At 38.2% G+C, this 21,160-nt stretch overlaps 1 protein-coding gene across 1 annotated transcript in view; it reads right to left on the bottom strand.

Annotated features, from left to right (window-relative positions):
• Window positions 1-21,160, bottom strand: part of FBXL13 (F-box and leucine rich repeat protein 13) — a 41,450-nt gene that overhangs the window by 16,341 nt on the left and 3,949 nt on the right. The window contains 4 exon segments of the mRNA XM_074167690.1: window positions 3,531-3,642; window positions 12,809-12,973; window positions 13,115-13,236; window positions 13,867-13,965. Coding sequence (XP_074023791.1) covers window positions 3,531-3,642; window positions 12,809-12,973; window positions 13,115-13,236; window positions 13,867-13,965 — 498 coding nt within the window.

Below are 21,160 nucleotides of genomic sequence, written 5' to 3'. Positions count from 1 at the left end.
CCACTTGTGATTGAACAGATCTCCATTGTATTTCCTCAGTCATCTCCTTTCCAGACCACAGGTTCCTTGCTTACTTATCTGTTCCTTTTATGGAGATTGTACCATACCTCTGATCATCCCTATTACCCTCCCTGAATCTTTTCTAGTTTCCAGTACAATGCTTTACCCATAAAAAGAATTAAAATAACACCGAATAATTGATTTTACCAAAACTAGACAATGAGTACTAATAAATCAGAATTTAGTGTGTAGTTACTGCTTTGATGATAGTGTAAGTCTAATAAATATTTGGATGTCCAGTCTTGTTGTTGACATCCATTTAAATGTAAGTCAGAAAAAAATTGATAGGCATTGTAAAATGAAATTAAAATACTGTATTTGTATTAATATTTCTATGATAATTGCTGATTATTCAAATGAGAAAATATTTTCTCACAGTGTAACTTCATAACTTATCATTAATGTAAATAACTTTCTTTGTGGCAACTTCAATTTGTAAGTTGCCTTTCTACTAATTAATTATCCTGTCTGATTACTTTATAAAGATTATTGACTCTGGGAAATTTCTAAGTTCATAGGCTAACTTTGAGATCAGAACTCTGAACAACAGCTGTTTTAACCTAATCTTTAAGAACAATAAATAGCTTCACATTTCCCAAATCCAATATTTAAATTTCAAAACCACTGTATATAATAATTTTAGAAAGAAAAACAATGGGAAAAGTGAAGTTCAGTGAGACTCAATGGATGCTTTGCTGTGAGCACGATGAGGTGTTTAGAATAAGAGATGAATATTTCAAACATCTAGCTTAGAATACATTTAGTCCCTTTTCTAGCAGATATCATGGTTTGGGCTGAGTTGGCCAATGACAAGAGGACAGAAGCTCTCCCCACCTCTCACTCTGAGGAGAGGAAGACAAAGAGATTTATGACTTTAGAAAAAACTAAACTATTTTAATGAAATGTTAAGAATAAAACACAAAAGAAATAATGAAATAGATACAACATATACAAAACCATATCAAGCTCCCAGGGAGACGTCACCAGCAGGCACTGGGAAAGTTCCAGATTGGACTCCCATCTAGGAACTGGATTCCGGAACATACTGATGGAGATTGAAGGTAGACAAACTGACAGCGTCTTCTTCAGGCATCAGTTATTGAAGAAAGAGAGCCACTGAAGAAAGAGAACCATCAAAAAACCATTGAAGAGGAGCCACCCTGCCCCCTTTGCTCCCTCAGCTTTTATCCTGAGCATGGGCAGATGGGATGGAACACCCTATTGGTCAGTTTGGGTCACCTGACCTGCCCACGCCTCCCCACAGGTGCGACCCCTCCCTGGGCTAAACAACCAAGTCAGCTGACCCTGGTTGCCACAGCAACAGGTACAAGCAAGAGCTTCTCACCGAACAGGAAGTTGGGCCTGCTCCACCCCACACCAGGACAGCAGATTAGTTTCCTCATTAGCTATGAATAAATAATCATAGAATCATAGAATGGTTAGAGTTGGAAGGGACCTTAAAGGTCATTGAGTTCCAACACCCCTGCCATGGGCAGGGACACCTCCACTAGAGCAGGTTGCTCAAAGCCCCATCCAGCCTGGCCTTGAACACCTCCAGGGATGGGGCATCCACAACTTTCCTGGGCAACCTGTTCCAGTGCTTCACCACCCTCACAGTAAAGAATTTTCTCCTAATATCCAATCTAAATCTCCCCTCTTCCAATTTAAAACCATTACCCCTTGTCCTGTCACTACATCTCTTGACAAAGGGTCCCTCTCCGGCTCTCCTGTAGGCTCCCTTCAGATATTGGAAGGCTGCTATGAGGTCTCCCTGGAGCCTTCTCTTCTCCAGGCTGAACAACCCCAGCTCTCTCAGCCTGTCTTCACTGGAGGGGTGCTCCATCCCTCTGATCATCTTCGTGGCCCTCTGCTGGACCCGTTCCAACAGTTCCATGTGCTTCCTGTGTTGAGGACTCCAAAGCTGGACACAGTATTCCAGGTGGGGTCTCACGAGCGCAGAGTAGAGGGGTAGAATCACCTCCCGTGACCTGCTGGCCACACTTCTCTTGATGCAGCCCAGGATGCGGTTGGCTTTCTGGGCTGCCAGTCTGCACTGCCGGCTCATGTTGAGCTTAATGCATTTGATGTTTTTACAGGACATTTTAAAAGATTTTCTTCAAATAATGATGCAGGGCAATTTGTGCTATTTTCCCCATAAAACAGCTACGACATCTATTCAATCTGGAGAAAATGCAAATGCATTTCTTATTGAAATATAATTTGTTCTTTCTAATCATAGTAATCGTACCATTTGTGCTGGTAAGACATATGCCTTTAGAGGCATATTGAGATATATTTTTGTGTCACTAAGAGATAATGATGTGTAGCAATGTATCAGCAGCACATGAGAAAACAAGTGTAACAGATTAAGATTAAGAAATTCAACTATTAAGAAATTAAGAAATTCAACTATTAAGAAATTAAGATTAAGAAATTCAACTATTCCATTGAGCTTGGCTTGCAAAGCCATCTAAATGTGGCGTTCAACAAATGACTGACCGAGGAAGCAGAAAGCAGGACCTGAAAGCCCGCAGCGGTGATGGGGAAAGTATGTTTTAGGTAGAAATTGGTGAAGGACTTGTGCGGCAAGAAAGAAATAATAGTACCAACAATTTAGACTGCAATTTGCACAGTACAAATAATTCAATTGAGAAAGCAAAAAAAAATTACATTTTCCTAGCTGTTTAGAAAGAAAGAAACTGAAGAAAAGTGGCATGGTGTGAAACACCTCCACAGGACACAGACCAGGACTCTCATAAAGCAAAATACGTTTACAGATCTCCAAAATTTGGGTTTGAAAGAACTTTTCACAAATTATTTTGTTGGAAGAACAAAATCCTATTTGCTGCAATCAAATAATATCTTAAAATTGCTTTTATAATTGGTTTACCGGTAAGGGCTTTATGCTTACAGCTATGGTACAAGACAAGATTTGAAATGCTGCTGCCACACACTCACAGATGCATGAACAACCCCCATATTCGAGACAATAGGGAGGTGAAAACTTTGATAAATTCCTATTTTAGAAGTGCAAAAGGATCTGAAGATGCTTTGTGATTTTTTACTGCTTGTACACCAGGAACAGGATCATGTTTTGATCCTAAACTTGCTAATCTGAAGGAGAATTAGATGTTGATTTTGTAAAATGTATTTTGATAGTCACAGCAGAACACCTCTCTGCTTCATATCAATAAAATCAACTTTACTGAAAAACAAAGTTATCATTTTATTCCATATGGTTAATAAATTATCTACAATTAGACAGTGAACAGCACTGCACAGAAAAGAAATATCATCTTGAAAAAATAAGCACAAGTAAATAGTGTCTGGAATCCAGATGTGAACACTGTAATGACAGTGCTGGAAGAGTGCGGCTGGAGTTCAAATTTTGCAAATTCCTGAAACCTCACAGGCTGAATAAAAACAAAAAAATGGAACAATGATAGAGATTCCCAACCCTGGTTACTTACGAAAACAAAGAAATTTGCATTTTTCTCAGCAGACACAGTTACGTGGTGACCATTACTTTCAACAGCTTCATGAAAATCTACAGATTTCAAATTTTTGTTGGCCAGAACACTCCTATTCAAGACAAAAAACCCCCAATTATGTACTTAAACCCCAAATGGGGTTATGTCAGAATTTGAATTCCTTACAGCAGAGACTTATAGTGATTTGTGTAACCTCATGGACATAATTTTTTCTTGCATTTTTCTTTATTTAAAGGTGGCACCACTTTAATATACTTGGTAATGAAATAATAAAGAATATTATAAAGACTTTTTTTGCTACATGACAACTAATGCTGCTATGACTTTAAAGTTAATTTATAATCATTTTATATGATTAGAGTGATATTGAATCACAGAGTAACTAGGGTTTTTTTCAATTAAAATCAAGGTCTCCTTTGAGCTGTTTCATTAGGAAGGGATTTGAGAAGGGAAAGAGTGAATACAGGGAAGACAGGGAATGTCATTAGGAACTATCACATAGAAAAACCACAAAACTTTTACATCCTTAAAAATAAACTTCTTCAAACTAGCTCTATGGAGGAAGTCTACTCTATATGAAAATTTAACTATTATTTTTGTATTTAACACATATACAAAGGAGCCAATTATCGCTGGTTTTATTCGACTCCCTGATTTATTCAGTAGTATTCCCTGATAAATGATGTCAGGGATCCCCATCCAGGATCCTGACCTATTTCTAGAGACTTTTATCTTCTATACTAAGCCTCCAGACATTTTTGAAAGATATGGTCCGATCTATCACATTATTATTGGAACTCCTGGAAATAGAAGCTGGCAAAACAGATACTGTGCAGCATAGAGACTAGGATCACCCACTCTCCGTGTTTCCAAAAATGCATTTCTCCTTTAACATGAAGAAATCACCCCACGTATCTTGGATCAATCTTCCGTTGCCATGGAAAAAAGGAAGACTTTGTCCTGCATCTCTTGTATAGCATGTATATTACCATCTCCATTTAGAAAACAACTTCAAAAGAAACTTATTCTTCTCCAACAGCTGTTTTTTTCAAGCAGTTTTTACATATTTGTTTTGTTCCGTTTACTTTATTACTTGACGCCTACAAACATTTGCAGGTCATTTACTATTACTTCACCAAGGTTTTTGCAGATGAGAAAATGAGTACCTACCGTACCAACCGGTGATGGTCTTCTCCTGCTAGAGACAAACACCAGGCTATGGCAGAGCAAAGAACTACTCTTTATTACTGATATTCACAAGCTGCAAGTCTCTGCCTTTCAAGTGCTGACTGCAGTGAATGTACCGTCTCTTGCTAACAATAACCATGTGCTACACTAGTTTCAACTTCTTCTGAGATTTCTGTTCCCATATCTCTTTGTAACCTTAAAGGTCAGCATCTGTAATGTGTCTTTATGTTCCAGAGATATACAGATGTTACTTCCTGTTCAAACCCCAAACCAAACAGATTGACCTCAAGCACCTCCAATCTTGGAAGACAGCTCTTAAGAGGTATCTCCCACCTTCCATTTCTGAGTCATTTAATATTAAATGTCTCAGTTTATCCTCTAAAATGTTCAGATTTCTGCACAGATTACCCACAGTCACGCACCAGTTTCATGGATTAAACACTAGAAGAGAAGAATTTAACTCCTATCGTGCAGTATGATTTTGCTAATAACACTACGTATGTGGAAGGACAAAGGCGGTTTCAGACAGCAAAAGCCTTCTGGAAAATGGGTAAGTTCTTAAGCAAGTGTAGCTGTACTGTTTCCGACACGTGAGCTAATATAAAGCTAGTTCAGATCTGTTTGTAGCAACTGTAGAAACATTTTTCTGTTGCAGTGTAGAAATCCCCCTTTATGACTGTGTATAATCCATGCCATAAAAATTAATTTTTGTACCTAACACCATTTGCAGTCAGACCAGGTGACAACTTATGAAAATATGGTTGCCAACATTTCTTGACACTAAGTCCAGATGACAGGGCTTCCATTGTAACAAAATGTCCTGTAAAAATACCAAGCCAAATTTTCAACATTGCTCAGTTCCTTTAATTCCTAATTTGCATTGAAACTCAGGGTGTTAGCACACCTGGCATCGATTGTAATGACTCTCTGTGTTAGTATTTCCTATTTTTATGCAGAATTAAGTTTCTAAGTCTCCAGGTCAAATTCTCTCTTTCTCTATTCCCCCAAGGAAATTGGAGTGCTAACATATGAATTTGGCGCCCACTGTAATATATTTTAACATTTCCTTTTTCCTGCCTTGGGAATGCACGTGATATGTTACATCCTTTTCTTTGGAAATCAAATGCAAGTACTAATTCATTTGCAGTCTGTTGCTGATTATATCTACTAGACCTTATAATATTTCTTTCTCAACCTATACAAGGCTCTTGCTCAGTCCCATTGGCTTAATTTTCTAATGGACCAAAATGTCACCATAGATTCAGAATCCCACAAAGAGTGCAAAGAAATTACTCTAGATAACTACAGGAAGCCAAAACGTCACTGGGTTTTTTTTATTTCTCTGTCATCTATTTAGAAAATTGTTATTAAAATATTAGTAAATATTTATGTTGCAGCCTGGCCTTTAGGACCAGCCAGGATCTGAAGATCATCAAGTACAAACACGTAAGAGAAGAAAGTTGAGCTAACTCTATATGTCAATATAACCACTACTCCAGAGTTCCCAACGATTACAAATTATCCCCAACTTTAAATAGAGTAACTACACATAGCACACAAAAAAAAAATCTATGGCTGATTAACTGACTTGATGCCACAGACAATTCTTGAGGAGGCACTTCGTCCAGAAGAGAGGATGAAGCCTTAGATTATTACAAGAGAGAATTTAATGCATGACAGTCATTACAGAAAAATGCAGAAGCAAAGATTATTTCTCTGTATACTTCATATTTCCTTTTTATCTTTGCTTTCAGAAGTGTATCTGGGTTCTTTGTATTTTTTAAGTATTTTACCAGTTTTCTGGTTTAGGCTAATTTTTTCTCTCTCATTATTACACTGCATAGAATTTACCACTGATATTAAGCTTCCCTGACTGTATGTCAGGGCATCTACTGTTTTTGCTGCTGGATGTTCTATATAACTCAGGAGTCAACTAAGTTTCTTTAACAACTCCTTTTATTATTCTTTGTTATGCTTTTTCTGACTAGATCCTGCTTGATTTAAGACAATGTCCTTACACTTCTATACTTAGGGGTTTTTTTATGTCCCAAGAAGATGGGTGGTCCAGGCCATATGCATCAACAGCGTGTGCTGAAATGAGGAAAGCCAGGCAGCCGCACGCTTTCAGACTCTCAGACTTGGAGCAAAGCTGCCAAAGCTGTATCATATAGACATCAGGAGAAGTTCAAGACATTTTAACAATAATGTGGAGAGTATGAGAATAAAGCTTGTAACTGCTTCTCAGACTCGTGGAAGCATTTCCACCGAGTCTGCTTTTATAAGAAAGACAAATACGTTTTGGCTAATGTTTTCAGCTCTATAATAGAAGCTTAAACACCTTGCATATATTGTAAATACCTTTACAATCATATCTAAAATGACTTGTGATATTATCTATGCATTCATGAACATACTGACAATTAAAACACTATGGTCCCTATTCGAGAGAGTTTAGAAGAGCAAAATGTGAGGGAAAACAATGAGGGATGGGGATAGATAGAAAAAAGGGAGTTTTCTCAAAGAATTTAAAGGTAGTTTTTTTCAAAGAACTCAACATCTTTGCTCTGTCATTGAGATTTGGGGTTTTTTAAAAGAAATGCGGTCACTAAGTTGCAAACCTTTTCCTTTCTAAGTCTCTTTTAAGTTGTTTATAACTCTAAGAAACCAATTTCTAGTACTCCAGGAATAACAAAAACAGAACATACGTGCTTCCCACTATTAAAAAAAAGTTATTGAAACTTCAAAATGTGTGTTATTTATTTTTTAAAAATCAATTTTGAATAAAGAAGAAAATATATTCTGAAATGCAAAAGGATGAATGCTAAAATAGCTGAGTTAATAAATTAATATTTAAAATGTAATTGGGGGGTGGTGTTATTTAATATTATGTATTTTATGAGAGTAAGAGCAATACAGTCAAAGCCTTAATGGGAAAAGTACAGTAACTTCTTCAATATGCCACCAGTTTCTCACATGCATAAAGCTGACATCCTCTTCATTGGATGATACTTGGTTTTGTTAATGAATGGTCTTTGACTTATTTAGCAAGACACTTAAGCACACATACAACTTAAATATGTGATGAGTTACTTGCCTTATTCTAGCTTGTGTTTAGAAGTTTGCCTAGGCACTTTCTCTCCATATAAAATGCATAACTTTCTACACAATACCAAAATACGAATATATGCAACGATTGTTTTTATTCGATTTCCAGTTTTTTTTGTTGATGAGTAGACTCAGAACAAGGATAGTGAACTTCTCCAAACATAAGAGATACTTCTAATGTATTTCTTATTAGCACTACATTTTTTAATTACTGTGAGTCTACAGGGTACTGTAATTTATTTTTTTTTATTAACAATATCTCTTGTCAGGGACAATTCTAAGAGTCAATATATTTCACAGAATGATAGAATTGTCTAGGTTGGAAGGGACCTTTAAGATCATCTAGTCCAACCATTAACCTAACTGATAAAAAACCATCACTAAACCATGTCACTAAGCACTATGTCAAACCATATTTTAAATACCTCCAGGGATTCTTCCAGGGATTCTCCAGGGATTTCTTCCAAATGCAACACATTCCCTGAATGGAAGAGAGATCGCAACAGGAGCATTCACTTACTGGGCACCAATAACTACAGTAGAGGAAGAGGAAGGCACCAACAGTGGAAAAAACTTCCATTGTGATTGTCAGTCATACCCAAGACACAGAAAATGTGTGTGTAAGAAAATGTGACTCTACTGCATCTTTACTCCTCTCTTTCATTTATGTCATTCATATTGCAATAAATTGTGCTCTGCTTTGATGAACAGAATGATTCTGCTGTCATTTGAAAAACCAGAAAGGAAAATTCTCCTGTATTGCAAACCCATGTTGCACATTCTACATTTTTCGCACTACGTAGCAAGCCAGCAAAAGCAACAGAGATCTACTGTTGGAAACCATACGAGCCTGGCAATTTTTCTTTATGAGCACAACATAATGGTTTTGGTTACCGCACATAAAACATTGTGCTTTCCACTACATTTTTAAAGCAATACTTAAAAAGTCTAAATTGAAAGAGATCTCAATACAACTTCATCTATAAGCTAATGAAATGCGTAATATAAAGTCAAAGCATACAAATAGTAGCTTGTTACAAAGCAGACCGCTAGATTTCCTTTTATCAAATAATGTTTTAAGATTACAAAATGTATTTATTATCCAAGTGTGAATGGTATATACTTCAACACAGCGAACAGCAAAAAACATAACAGTTTTGTAGTTAGCACTAGCAATCAGATCAGAAATCACAAAAATGATGAATGGTCAATTTCCGGGTTAATTTATCTCTCTTGTGGGAGGGAGGCAGCTGAAAAGCCTTGGAAATGCAGTGTAAGCAAAAGAGCTTGGCTTATTGCCGAGGTCACGGGCTGTGCTATGTGAAAACTAGAGTAAGAAGCAACGCTGCATTTCAAAAGACTGGCTGTGCCAGACAAGGAGAAAGAAAACATTTATGTTGAAACATTGTGGGACTGTAATTCGGGGCATTATAAATTTCATTCATATATAATTGTATGATATTTTAAATTATTACATTAAATGAAGTCATCTTGGACTTCCCAACCCTCTTTATTTCATTTAATTTTTTTTTTTTTTATTTTATTTTCAGGCCTCCATAAAAGATAAAGGCATTTTAATTACTTTTGCATATTTTAATTACTTTTGCACAAATTCTGTGGTAGAGCCAAATAATAAACTTCTTGGTCAGAATTCTGTTTAAACAGTGCCTGAGTGAATAGTCTCTATGGCAAGTTTTCTTCACGAGGTTTCTCCTAGATTCCTGCGTCCAGTGAAAAGGGTTTGCCCCAAAAGTAAAAGAAACAGCAGAACTGGCTCTGAACCCCGCGCACAAGGCAGGGCCTGCCAAGAACATCTAATGTGGAGGCCTGTGATGTTTAACCTGGCTCCCACACTCACTGTTTTGCTTTCCAGAGTCTTAGCAACTTGACACATTGAAGACACCTTGTTAGTAATTCTTTCACTAGCAATTATTTTCTAGACCACAGTGTAGAGCAGTGCCTCTAGTAGAGCTAAAATTCAGGGGTTTTCACCATAAAATCTAGTTCAAGAGTATTTATTGATTTTAAAAAAATGTGACTTATACATGCTATTCTGATTCTAGAAAAGAAATGTAGAAAATATTTATTATATTTATTTTCCTACTCCATACAAGTCAATATACAATTTGCATTCAGCAGCCCATATGGTAGATAAGTACAAATTAATAATGGTATTTTTAATAGCCTTTTAAACCCAAAAAGGAGTCAGAATAATTAATAGCTCAATTAGAAAGATACTGCTCTTTGGACCTGTTGAAAACCAGAACTTTCTGAAAAAAAGTCTGTTGGAGATTATGAGAACTTCCGTTAGTTCCAACACTCAGATATGACAGCACCCCAAAAGACAGAGCTTGGAAAACATATCTAGAGAGTATGAGAACCTGTTTAAACATAGTAATATTTGGTTTAGTATCTTCATTAATTTAAGGAACTGAAAAAATTTAAAGGAAAAATTATCTTCTAGCACGGAAGCAAAAGTCATAGGTAGCATATGTATGTATGTAGTAGCTGTTCTGTACACATCCATGGAGAGTTAACCTAAGTTCTTCCTCTGAGTGTTTCACTTAATCGCTTGTATGTCTCACACATTAATCACTAACTCCTAACATACAGAGAGGTTATAAAAATTAAGTAGATAGATAGATAAAAAACCTTTCAGCCAAGTTGAAAGGGATGGAGAACTGACTAGAATTTGGATAAGTGTTTCAATACAGTTCATATCTCTGCTATGTTTAACATCACTTGTACAGTTAGCTTTTCAGTGCATGCCCAGTGTTTCTTCTGTGTTCCTTGGTGAATGAAAAATGAATCCCAGAATTGTGTAGGACACAATCGTATTTTGGCTTCTACAGTTTGTGGTAGCACTCAATACAGGAATCACTGCAAATCCCAAAGTCCTAGAAACGTAAGGGTAAAAATAGCACTATTAAAAAAACAAGAACCAGAACAGAGCTTCATTGTGTGACCACAAGCTACAGATGAAGCTATAATTCATGAAGTGTTAAGGTAACCACTATGCAATAATTCAGCCACTGTGGTAGTTCTGGTGTTATTTCACAGTGCAGTTGGTTTTCATTCGAGATAGTTAAATTTAAGAAATATACCTTCAGAAAAATTAACTTGCATAAAGTCTGTAAAGAATGCAGGGCCTGGCAAGACAGTAAACTGAATTTAAACAAAATTTAAAAAAAAAATTAAAAAAATGAAAAAAGGTATTCTGTAACTACATTGGGTCGAGGGCTGAAATAGTGACATAACTTTTGAAATAATTGTGCTGTGAATACACACATACACAGTTTCTCTAATCGGCTGATTAACTGTATGGGAACACAAGCCACACACTGCTTTATCATACATGAAGATAACATACTTAAACTGGGAAAAAGTGCCAAGGCTATGAGCCACCACATTACCTGTGTCCATTTTCAGACACCTATTTACTCACATTCTATTATTTCTTAATTCTAATAGTCATGGTCAGTTAATTTTCTTCGTTTTTCACATGCAATGAAATACTTCCTGTAATTTAAGATTTCTGAATTGTTAGATTTGCTCTTTCTGTCCCTTTCATTTCTCAAAAAAATTTCCATATGAATAAGTTGGAAAAACTTAGACTCCTAGTCTAAGATAAAAAGTCAATGAAAAAAAGAAAGGAAACTTAGTGCTCCTAATAAGATGGCTGAGCATTTCAAAATCTGTTTTTAAGATTCTCCCACCAGAATGGTGCTTCCCTTGATTTCTGTGAGAAATTCCTGAATGTTTCTAACTCACAATGTGAACTTTTATAGCAACACACTGTCCAAGTAAGAGAAACACAAATACTATCAATTCCCATTTTGTATTTTCGTACTTGTTGAGAGAAACTCTTCACTAAGTTTAGACGTGTTACAATCTGTAACTTTGTTAATGATCAAACTTTTACAAGTGTCTGCAAAAAGAATTAAAAAAAACTACAGGATTTTACAATAGCTTTACAGTTGCTTAAAATCTTTTGTTAAGGTAATTCAGCAATTCTTTAGCCGTAGAGACAGTAGACACATGTGCGAACACACTCACAGCCCGAGATCTGGCTAACAGACTGGAAAATCCAGCCTTCTAAATGTTAAACCAGAAAATGCAGGCAGCTGTTCCACCTGCCCAGCTGAACTACCAACATGGCATCATGGTATTACTACAGCACTTCTCAGCGCATCTACACGCGATGTCATCACATTTTCAGACAGGCACAAAAAGTACTTTCGTTGCACATCAAAGCAGAAACCCTAAACTTCACGTGACATCAGAAATTTTAAGATAAGCAGCAATTCTAGCTTCTTTGTGTTATTTTATAGATGTGTTGATTTTGAAACGTTTGGAGTTTTTGCCCTCCCTGTTCCCTCCCGCCCTTGACTCCATCACCGTGTCCCAGACCAGGGAATGAGCATCCAGCTTTGGAAGCCCTTTCATTTGGCTTTGTTTCTACTGATACATGACGCACCTGAAGTGGAAAACAGTCTTCACACAAAATATATCCTTTGTCTACAACATAAATTACAATTGTAAAAAATAGACAGTTTTGTTTACATCTTAGTGCTAGACAGTTATAAAGTATTATTTTAATATTCACTAAATCAAACAATATCCAAATTTTAATAGAGTTGTGGCACTGACATTGTCTTTGGTTATCATTTTCACCTTCTTCATAGCCACATTCCAGGACCAAAATATGCCAGAAGTAATATTACTTCTACAGTTGATTTATTTGCTTGAACTGGAATAATAATTAATGGAATTTTGAATACATGATATAGGAACAAAAACCTACCTCTATGAAATATTTTTAAAATATTAAGATAGATGTATTAACATTCTAAGAGTTTATTTTTAAAACTGAAAGATGTGCTAACAGGACTGATTACGAGTATAATTAACTTTACTAAAACTCCTTTACAATGGTTTACAGAAATTTGGATGTGATATAGTACCTTATGCAGTCTGCTACATCCAGCACAAGAGTATGCTTCAATGGCAAAATCATCTTAAGAGCAGCATCTGTAGTCCTCTGGCAATCTGCCATATGAATGTGCTTGATGTATGGGCAGCATTTACTCATCAACTTGAAACTTAAAGCAGTAATTTTGTTATTCCCTGCTGAATTATATAAAGATGGAAGTAACACATCTGACATACATGAAGGGCCTGATCCAAATACCCACTACGTTGAAAATTATTTATTTCAAATTTTCTGAAAGAATTTTAAAACCACATCATCCTAATAATTTTGTGAATTATTATACTTCAATGCTGACCATGACAGTTTACATTCAGCAAGACCTTTAAAAGTTGTATCAGTAAGATGTGGAGAGTCAAGAAAGACAACAGACATTATCTGTTGGCAGTTTTCAACCAGAGCCTTCGAAGGGAAAAAGGTGAAATAAAATATTCATATACCTATGCTATCACGTAACAAAAGATCAGCAAATGTTCTGCATATCATACCAAATGTTTTGATTTCAAACAAATAGTTATAATCCATTTTAACAGTAACTTCTAGGTTATGAGTGGTATATAAATGACTGAAGTTCTTCATATTATGTCTGGGAACACAAGGAAAAGAAGTAAGTAACTGGAGACATGAAGTATGGCAGACACCTGAGACAGTGGTCTAGTTAACAATCGCTTTTGCAGAAGCCTGAAAATTCTTTTCCGATGGGCAAAATCAGTAGCAGAATGCTGCTCTCATATATTACATTTGCTTTAACACTGAAAAAAAAAAGATAAACTCTCATATATAAACTGGAAGATATAATTCAGCCATACCCAAGTAGCAAAAGAAGACAAGACAACTGAGATTTTCTGAAAGTAACTGCACATCAGCAAGGTTTATAAGCATAATTAGATAGTAGTTCTTTAAAATATTTTAGGAGAGAGATTTTCCTCTTAAATCGTATCTGCATAGCTTTAAAGAAAGTCAGTTGAGAGAATAACCCAGTTCTAACATCAGAAAGTTTCTCAAAGTACAGATTTATTTTCAATTTCTTACTTAAATACATCTGTCTGTAAGAGCTGGCATTTTGTTGATTAGCAAATCTTGAATCCTACTGCAGCCACTGGAAATATTTCTGAAGCCATGAACTGAAATCTAAGTAAGAAATAAAATATTTATGTCTTAACAAGCCTAACAAAGACAGTACAGGAAAGGCTTGAGATCTTTTCAATACTTCAAATTCGTAGGTATCCAGATGGTCACTAAAACAAGAAATGCATTAATCCCACTAAAAGAAAAACAGACGCATGAGGTATACATGTTATTCTGAAATTTTAACAGCATAATCCAAATCCAGGACCTATTCCAAAAATGTGTCTAGTAAGCAAGCAAGAGAGAGGTACAACAATTTCTACAGTCAACACCATTTATGGGAGAAGTGGTGAATGTCATTGTCACATCCTTCTACCTTTGTTTTCCCAACCCAATGAGGTATTCACACATGGCAAATGCTCACATCTAGTTTGAAGCAAGGTTTGAATGTGGTAAAATACCTTCATTGCTTTTTCTAGATCCATAGTAAAATGTGTGTTAAATCCAGGTGGGATACAGAGAAAGATTCTATGCAATCACAATAACATGGAGCTTGTTTACAGAATCCTTCATGTAGGACCACATCACCAACTCTGCACACTCTCACAGCAATATTCAGGGATAGTATGAATGGACAGGTGGATCTGTCAATTCAGTTTATTCCCTTTATCACCCTGGGGAGTAACTCCAGGCAGGCAGTTCTTCAACTGCCCGAATTCAATAGATGTCAGCTCACTCTTGGGAATATAAAGCCATTCCTTTGACATATACATCCGGTTTGAAGGACAGTTTCCTTTTAGCCTCATGTTCTACCGACAACATGGATGTGAACCATTCCTCCACGTGAAATAGTCCCCCCTCATATTTGCCTGTAGAGATCTCACTGTTTCCCAGGGGTTTGAAGTTGTATGATATAATAGTCCTGTGCAGCTCAGACTACAGCTGTGCTCTGCACCAGGAATTCGTTTCAAAAACATCCACAAAAAAAGCAGTCTGGCATGTTCTTCTGGGTACCAAATAAGGCCTGAGGAGACAAGAATCTAAAGGAGGAAACTTCAAAAGATAAAGTGTACTGGGAGGGATTCTTGCTGTGCCCCACCTCTCCAGCTGCAGCAGCAGCCCGGTTTGCTCAGTGACAGTGCTTAAGGGGAGCGGCAGTGTGAAACACAGGCTTTGTTCGGGGTATACATGTTGTCTGGCAGGGGACGCCGCTAGCAGACAGGAGGTAGTCACAGAAAAGCAAGCTCGAAGCTAAGCAGCAGCTAGTCAGCCATCACATGTCAGCATGGGAGCAGCGCGTCAGAAGATGCTTCCAGTTCTTGCATTTGCAGCCTCCAGCCCTGGTAGCACATTTAACTGCTCCCCACAACTACTTACCAGTGGGACCAAGGGCCAAGCCTGCTCTCCTTCCGCTCCAGCATTGAGTGAGGGGCTTTCTGGCTCTTCTTTTTGCAAACTTAACGTTTGGGTTCTTTTTGCGTGTGAGATTTTTTTTTCATGGACTGAGTATCTGATTTAAAGTTAAATCAAGGCAGACTGTCTCTCCTTTTCTGGCACAATGCCTCACCTTTCAACTTACGGCCAGGTTGGCTTGCTCTTTATTTTCAGGCTGGAGCGGCCTTTTAAACAGATTCTTGTCCCGGTTTGAAGTAAAACCGAACCAATTTTCTGTTCTGTAACTTTACATCCTAGCTAGGCCTCCTCTAACTGTCTGAAATTAACGGCATATTGTGGAGAAAACTGCTCGTTCTCAGAATGATAAGACCAGTGTTTGTGCTCCATGCCAAGGAATGGTATGCAGGGAGGCCCTTGCTTATACTTATTGCCATAACAACCAAGGTCAGCCAATTTCGTTATTTGCCCCCTTAGAGGGTCGGAAACGGAAAAAACGTAGAGGGGTCACATCGGTGGGGAGGAGTGGACAGGACAGGTGACCCAAACCTGACCAACTGGGGTATTCCATCCCATCTGCCCCATGCTCAGTATAAAGGCTGAGGGATCAAAGGGTCAGCCCTCTTTCCTGCGATGGCCGACGTCCAGAGAGGACTCTGTCTGTTCATCTGCCTTTGATCCCGATCCGTGTGTTCCTGACTCCAGAGCTGGAATCCAGTTCCCATTCGTCACAGAGTCCAGTCTGGGACTTCCCCAGTGCCTGCTGGTGATGTGACTGTCATCCTGGGAACTTGATACGGTTTTGTATATATTGTATCTATTTCATTATTTTTCTTCTTTATTTTTATTTTAATATTAATTCTTCATTAAAGTAGTTTAGTTCATTCTAAACTTCTGAATCTCCTTATCTCTTTCTCCTCCTCTCTCCTCTTTTAGGGGGGGGAAGGGGGGGGAAGGGCCATCTGCCGGTTCGGTTTTGGTAAATTCAGCCAAAACCACGACAATTCTTTATAAATTGTTTGAAATATCTGAATGTTAAATGTCTCTCCTTCAGAAGGGATTGTGGCACTCTGCACTTTTTCCCTTGTGCAGGGGGGTGTCAGCACTAGAGGGGAACTGGCTACGTGTCACTCAAATCTGCTCTTAGGCTTAAAGTGTTTGTGTAGGTCTCATGTGCAGACAGGCAGAATATGGTGTGGCTCATGACACGCGCTGGCACCGGTAGCACTGTGGATGCAAGTCCAATGTGTGTTAAGCTCAGGGCAAGTATAGCATGAATGTTTTTTCCTACAGTGGCTCTGTAACAGCCTGCAAAATTAAAACCCTACCGTCAAAATAACTATAGAAAATATTTTACAGGTAATGCATGGTGATATAAATCCCATCAACTATGGTTTTGAACTGAAAGAGGGTAGATTTAGCTTAGATATTAGGAAGAAATTTTTCACTATGAGGGTGGTTAGACACGGGAACAGGTTGCCCGAAGAAGTTGTGGAGGCCCCATCCCTGGAAGTGTTCAAGGCCAGCTTGGAAATTCAGGAGGGAACATAAGCCAAAAAATTACTAAAAATACTGAGGTAATTTTGGACATGGTTGCAGGGTGCAGTCCTTGTCTTCCCCTAATAATAATTCCTAATAATGTTCAAGGCCAGGTTGGATGGGGCTTTGAGGAACCTGATCTAGTGGGAGGTGTCCCTGCCCATGGCAGGGGGGTTGGAACTAGATCATCTTTATGGTCCCTTCCAACCCGAACTATTCTATGATTCTATGAACCACCCTCTATTGGCTCCCAGTGTTCAAGGTCAGGTCTGATATGGTGCAGCTGTGTAACCGTGGATCAGGCTCCTCTGAAAACAGCTGTATTGTAAGAAAGACCTGAAGAAGGAAAAAAAGCAACATCTTGGAGGGTAGGAGGGAAGGCTGCAGAAAAGGATTATACAGAAAGATAACCATCTTGTAATCACAAACTGGTCAGAGCATGTAGAGCCTGCTGGTGCACTCCAGGCACTCACACACCCTTCAACCAAGACATGTCTGCTGGACAAAAGGACACCATGACTTTGGGAATGTGGCTGATGTGGGTAACACATCAGTGGGTAACACCCACCGGCACGGATAGGTTGGATTTGCCTACCCCAAATGACTGCAAAACAACCAGTACTAGTGTAGAGCTACTGTGGCAAAGGCAAACCTCTTTTCCAACCAGTAATGATCACCAGAAGGTAAAATGTCAGCATGGAAAGATGGGTGCTAGTTTTCAGGACAGAATATGAAATTCAGTTGTCCAGATTCTACAGTTTCATACTCACGATTTTGTACTCACTCTCTAATGTAGGACAATGTAATCCTATCTCCCCTTTCCTCAGCCCAAAACCTCCTGTCTGTATGAAAGGGATTAGCTTAAATCGTGAACATCACGCAACCAGCTGCCTGAGGGAACTATTGGGAAACCTCCATGCTCTGCTGGTCAGGAAGCACTAATTGCTTTAACGTGGCATGACCAATTAATTCAAGTAAGAGTTCACCTAGTCCTGCAACAGACCTCCTCACTGTGGGCTCTCAAGCAGAACCACAGAAGACAGCACATTTCTGCAACACGCACCAAGTAGTTTAGTATGTTAAAATAGAAGAACTCACCCCCCCGAAATTTCAGTTTGAGAGGTGAAGTTCTGGTAATTGAGTCTTGTTCCTGGCCCACGTACTACAAAGAGCAAACCATTCCCAGTAGAAGAGAGGGTGTGTTACACCATGCAGTTTGTTGCAATACACGATAATAACACTGTCCATTATAATCTGAACATGATGCCTTTTCAAAAGCAGGCTGAGGTTTTCAGTCTTATAAAAAATCAGCCACAGTTTGTTTAGCAATTTGAGTATGCTTTAGCTGTTATAACAGTAGGATTTCCCCTTGTAGCTGCTGAGCAGATTCGCTATAATGAGAAGAAATAACTCTGCTCCCAAGGAAGAGTCGCTCAAAAGCTGAGCTTGTGCAGAACAAGGCATATTCAGCTCTGCTTATTGTTCAAACTGAAGAGATTTTGTAAGACTCAGCTAAATGCACGCACCAGTTGTAACCAACTACAATTGGAGCCTGCTTTTAGGCTCCTGACTTTGCAAATGTTAGCTATTTAACTGAGCAGCAAGATAAATGGCTAGAGCGCAGCCCTGAGGAGAAGGACTTGGGGGTGTTGGTGGATGAGAAGCTCAACATGAGCTGGCAGTGCGCCCTGCAGGTGTGTGGCCAGCAGGTCACGGGAGGTGATTCTACCCCTCTACTCTGCGCTCGTGAGACCCCACCTGGAATACTGTGTCCAGCTTTGGAGTCCTCAACACAGGAAGCACATGGAACTGTTGGAACGGGTCCAGCAGAGGGCCACGAAGATGATCAGAGGGATGGAGCACCCCTCCAGTGAAGACAGGCTGAGAGAGCTGGGGTTGTTCAGCCTGGAGAAGAGAAGGCTCCAGGGAGACCTCATAGCAGCCTTCCAATATCTGAAGGGAGCCTACAGGAGAGCCGGAGAGGGACTCTTTGTCAGGAAGTGTAGTGACAGGACAAGGGGTAATGGTTTTAAATTGGAAGAAGGGAGATTTAGATTAGATATTAGGAAGAAATTCTTTATTGTGAGGGCGGTGAAGCACTGGAGCAGGTTGCCCGAGGAAGTTGTGGATGCCCCATCCCTGGAAGTGTTCAAGGCCAGGCTGGATGGGGCTTTGAGCAACCTGCTCTAGTGGGAGGTGTCCCTGCCCATGGCACAGGGGTTGGAACTTGATGATCTTTATAGTCCCTTCCAACTCTAACCATTCTATGATTCTATGAAATATTTCTGAGGCTTACAGGTTATTCTGGTAATCGTAGAAGAGGAATCACAGTTGAGAGGACTTTAAAATCAGGGAAATAGGCAGGAAAAATGCTAAATCAAGAAAGTGCCAATAATATTGATAATGATTAAAAAAATAGACTGCAAATACTAAAGCCTTTGTTTACTCCACTGAAATTAGGAATATAACTGAGGTGTCTGTGTTAGACAATTATGAAACCTGGGATCTCTGTATAGCAAGCAAAGAGCAAGAAAGATCCCAAGACCAGTCAGACCTGAAAAGGTCTGAATGACCTCTGGAGACCTCTCTCCCTCTCTAATTGTTATATAGATAACTTAAGGTAATTGTCTAGGCACTACCTTAGGTTAGATGCCTAAAAATAAGAGAAAGTCCCGTTCTCAAAAGGATAGATAATAGGTAACAGGTAATTAGATCAGACCCAACCACGCTGAGGGGCAGAAGTAGCATATCTGTTGCTGGAATTCAGTAATGATTGCATAATGTTAACTACAGTCTAAAGGACTTTTAATCTCTTTGTCTGGAAAAACACTGTTTGCTTAACACAGCCATTTGATACCACAAATAGCAGCAATTTAGTGTTTTCCTCTATGCAAGCCAAAAACAATTATACTGAAGCAGCTAATAATACCCCTGCACAGATTGTTTCAAATTTTTTTCGCTTGAACTATTTTTTAACTTAAAGCTGGATCTCAGGCATCAGGTTGAGAAAGCTCCAGTGTGAAACGTGTTCAGATGAGATTCAACTAAATTAGTAAACATTTAGATCCTGCTGCAATAGCATACGGATCTGTCTTATTTTTCTTTATTCCTAGAACAACAAAATCTTAATCTTGAATTTTGTTTCTAAAGCTCCTATGAATTATCTATGAAACTCCAGGCATTCTCGAAGATAAGGTGCAGAAATACAAAATTTTGTGCACATTTTAGTAAAACAGTTGCTTTCTCAACTTACTTGGAATTTCAATGTTTAATAGATTGCCTCAAGAGTGAACAGCTTGACCCAAGAATCAATGTTTGGATACACATGGAATTTAATACTGTATTCTTTGCCCCGGATCAGTAAAATACCACTTAAACTTCCTTCTTCAAAACAATTGTGAGGGAGGATGCTTTGAAGCTTATTATGAGTCTTATATCCTATAAAATTCTGAAAAACTGACTTTTCCTGCATGACTCAGAAATGTATTCTTTTTTCTTGCATGTACAGGATCAGCAGTAAATGCAATAATCATATATGAATATAATTCCTTGTCTGGGAGGAGTCTTCAGTCTAATATTTAAAAGACTGATTTGGGTTTTTTTCTTAACTGTATACTAGTAAACTTTGGTCTGAAATGAAAGTACATCAAAACAAACATTCAGCAAAACACAGCTAAAGGTTTGTCCCCATAAACTTAGAAAATAAATGCAGTTCAATGATTAAATGCCTGTAAGAATGTCAAAATTAATTTTATTTCATCTTTTTTATAGTTTCTTAATTTCAAAGAATAGGAATACACAGAACTTTTATTCCGGTTTTGGCTTATTTGCTACATATACAGTACTACTTTGAAATTCCTTCTTTCTCTGCCTGAACCGATAGCATTTGTAGAATCCACCCTGTACGGCAGACCACTGTCTGCAGCACAGAAGGGATTTTGAGGAAACACTATTCTATGATTCTAGTATTGTCAATGCACTGTGAGTGGAGAAACTTGAAATTCAGGACTGAGGAAGTGCTCTTGTGGTGCACAAGGGGCAATCTTTTTTTTTTATTCTGTGTTTGTCAAGAGCGATAAAATGAATTGTGACATCCTTTCAGATGTTTGGCACACTACATTGGTGGCTTGCCTCCACATGTTATTTTTCTTTTAATTTTCCACTGTCTGAAAAAAATCTTATATTAACGCCTGAATTAGCATATTTCTAAGAATATTGAATAGCGCGTGTGTAACTCATAATAAAGTACTCTTTCGTTACACAAGTTTGTACTGAGGAAATGTAAACAATGAATCCTCTTCTTCAATAAATAAAGAACACGGCTTAG

Source organism: Numenius arquata, chromosome 2 (assembly GCF_964106895.1).
Source record: "Numenius arquata chromosome 2, bNumArq3.hap1.1, whole genome shotgun sequence".
Classification (NCBI taxonomy): Eukaryota; Metazoa; Chordata; class Aves; order Charadriiformes; family Scolopacidae; genus Numenius; species Numenius arquata.
Note: the sequence above shows the minus strand (reverse complement) of the source record. Positions and strands in the feature narration are given on the sequence as shown.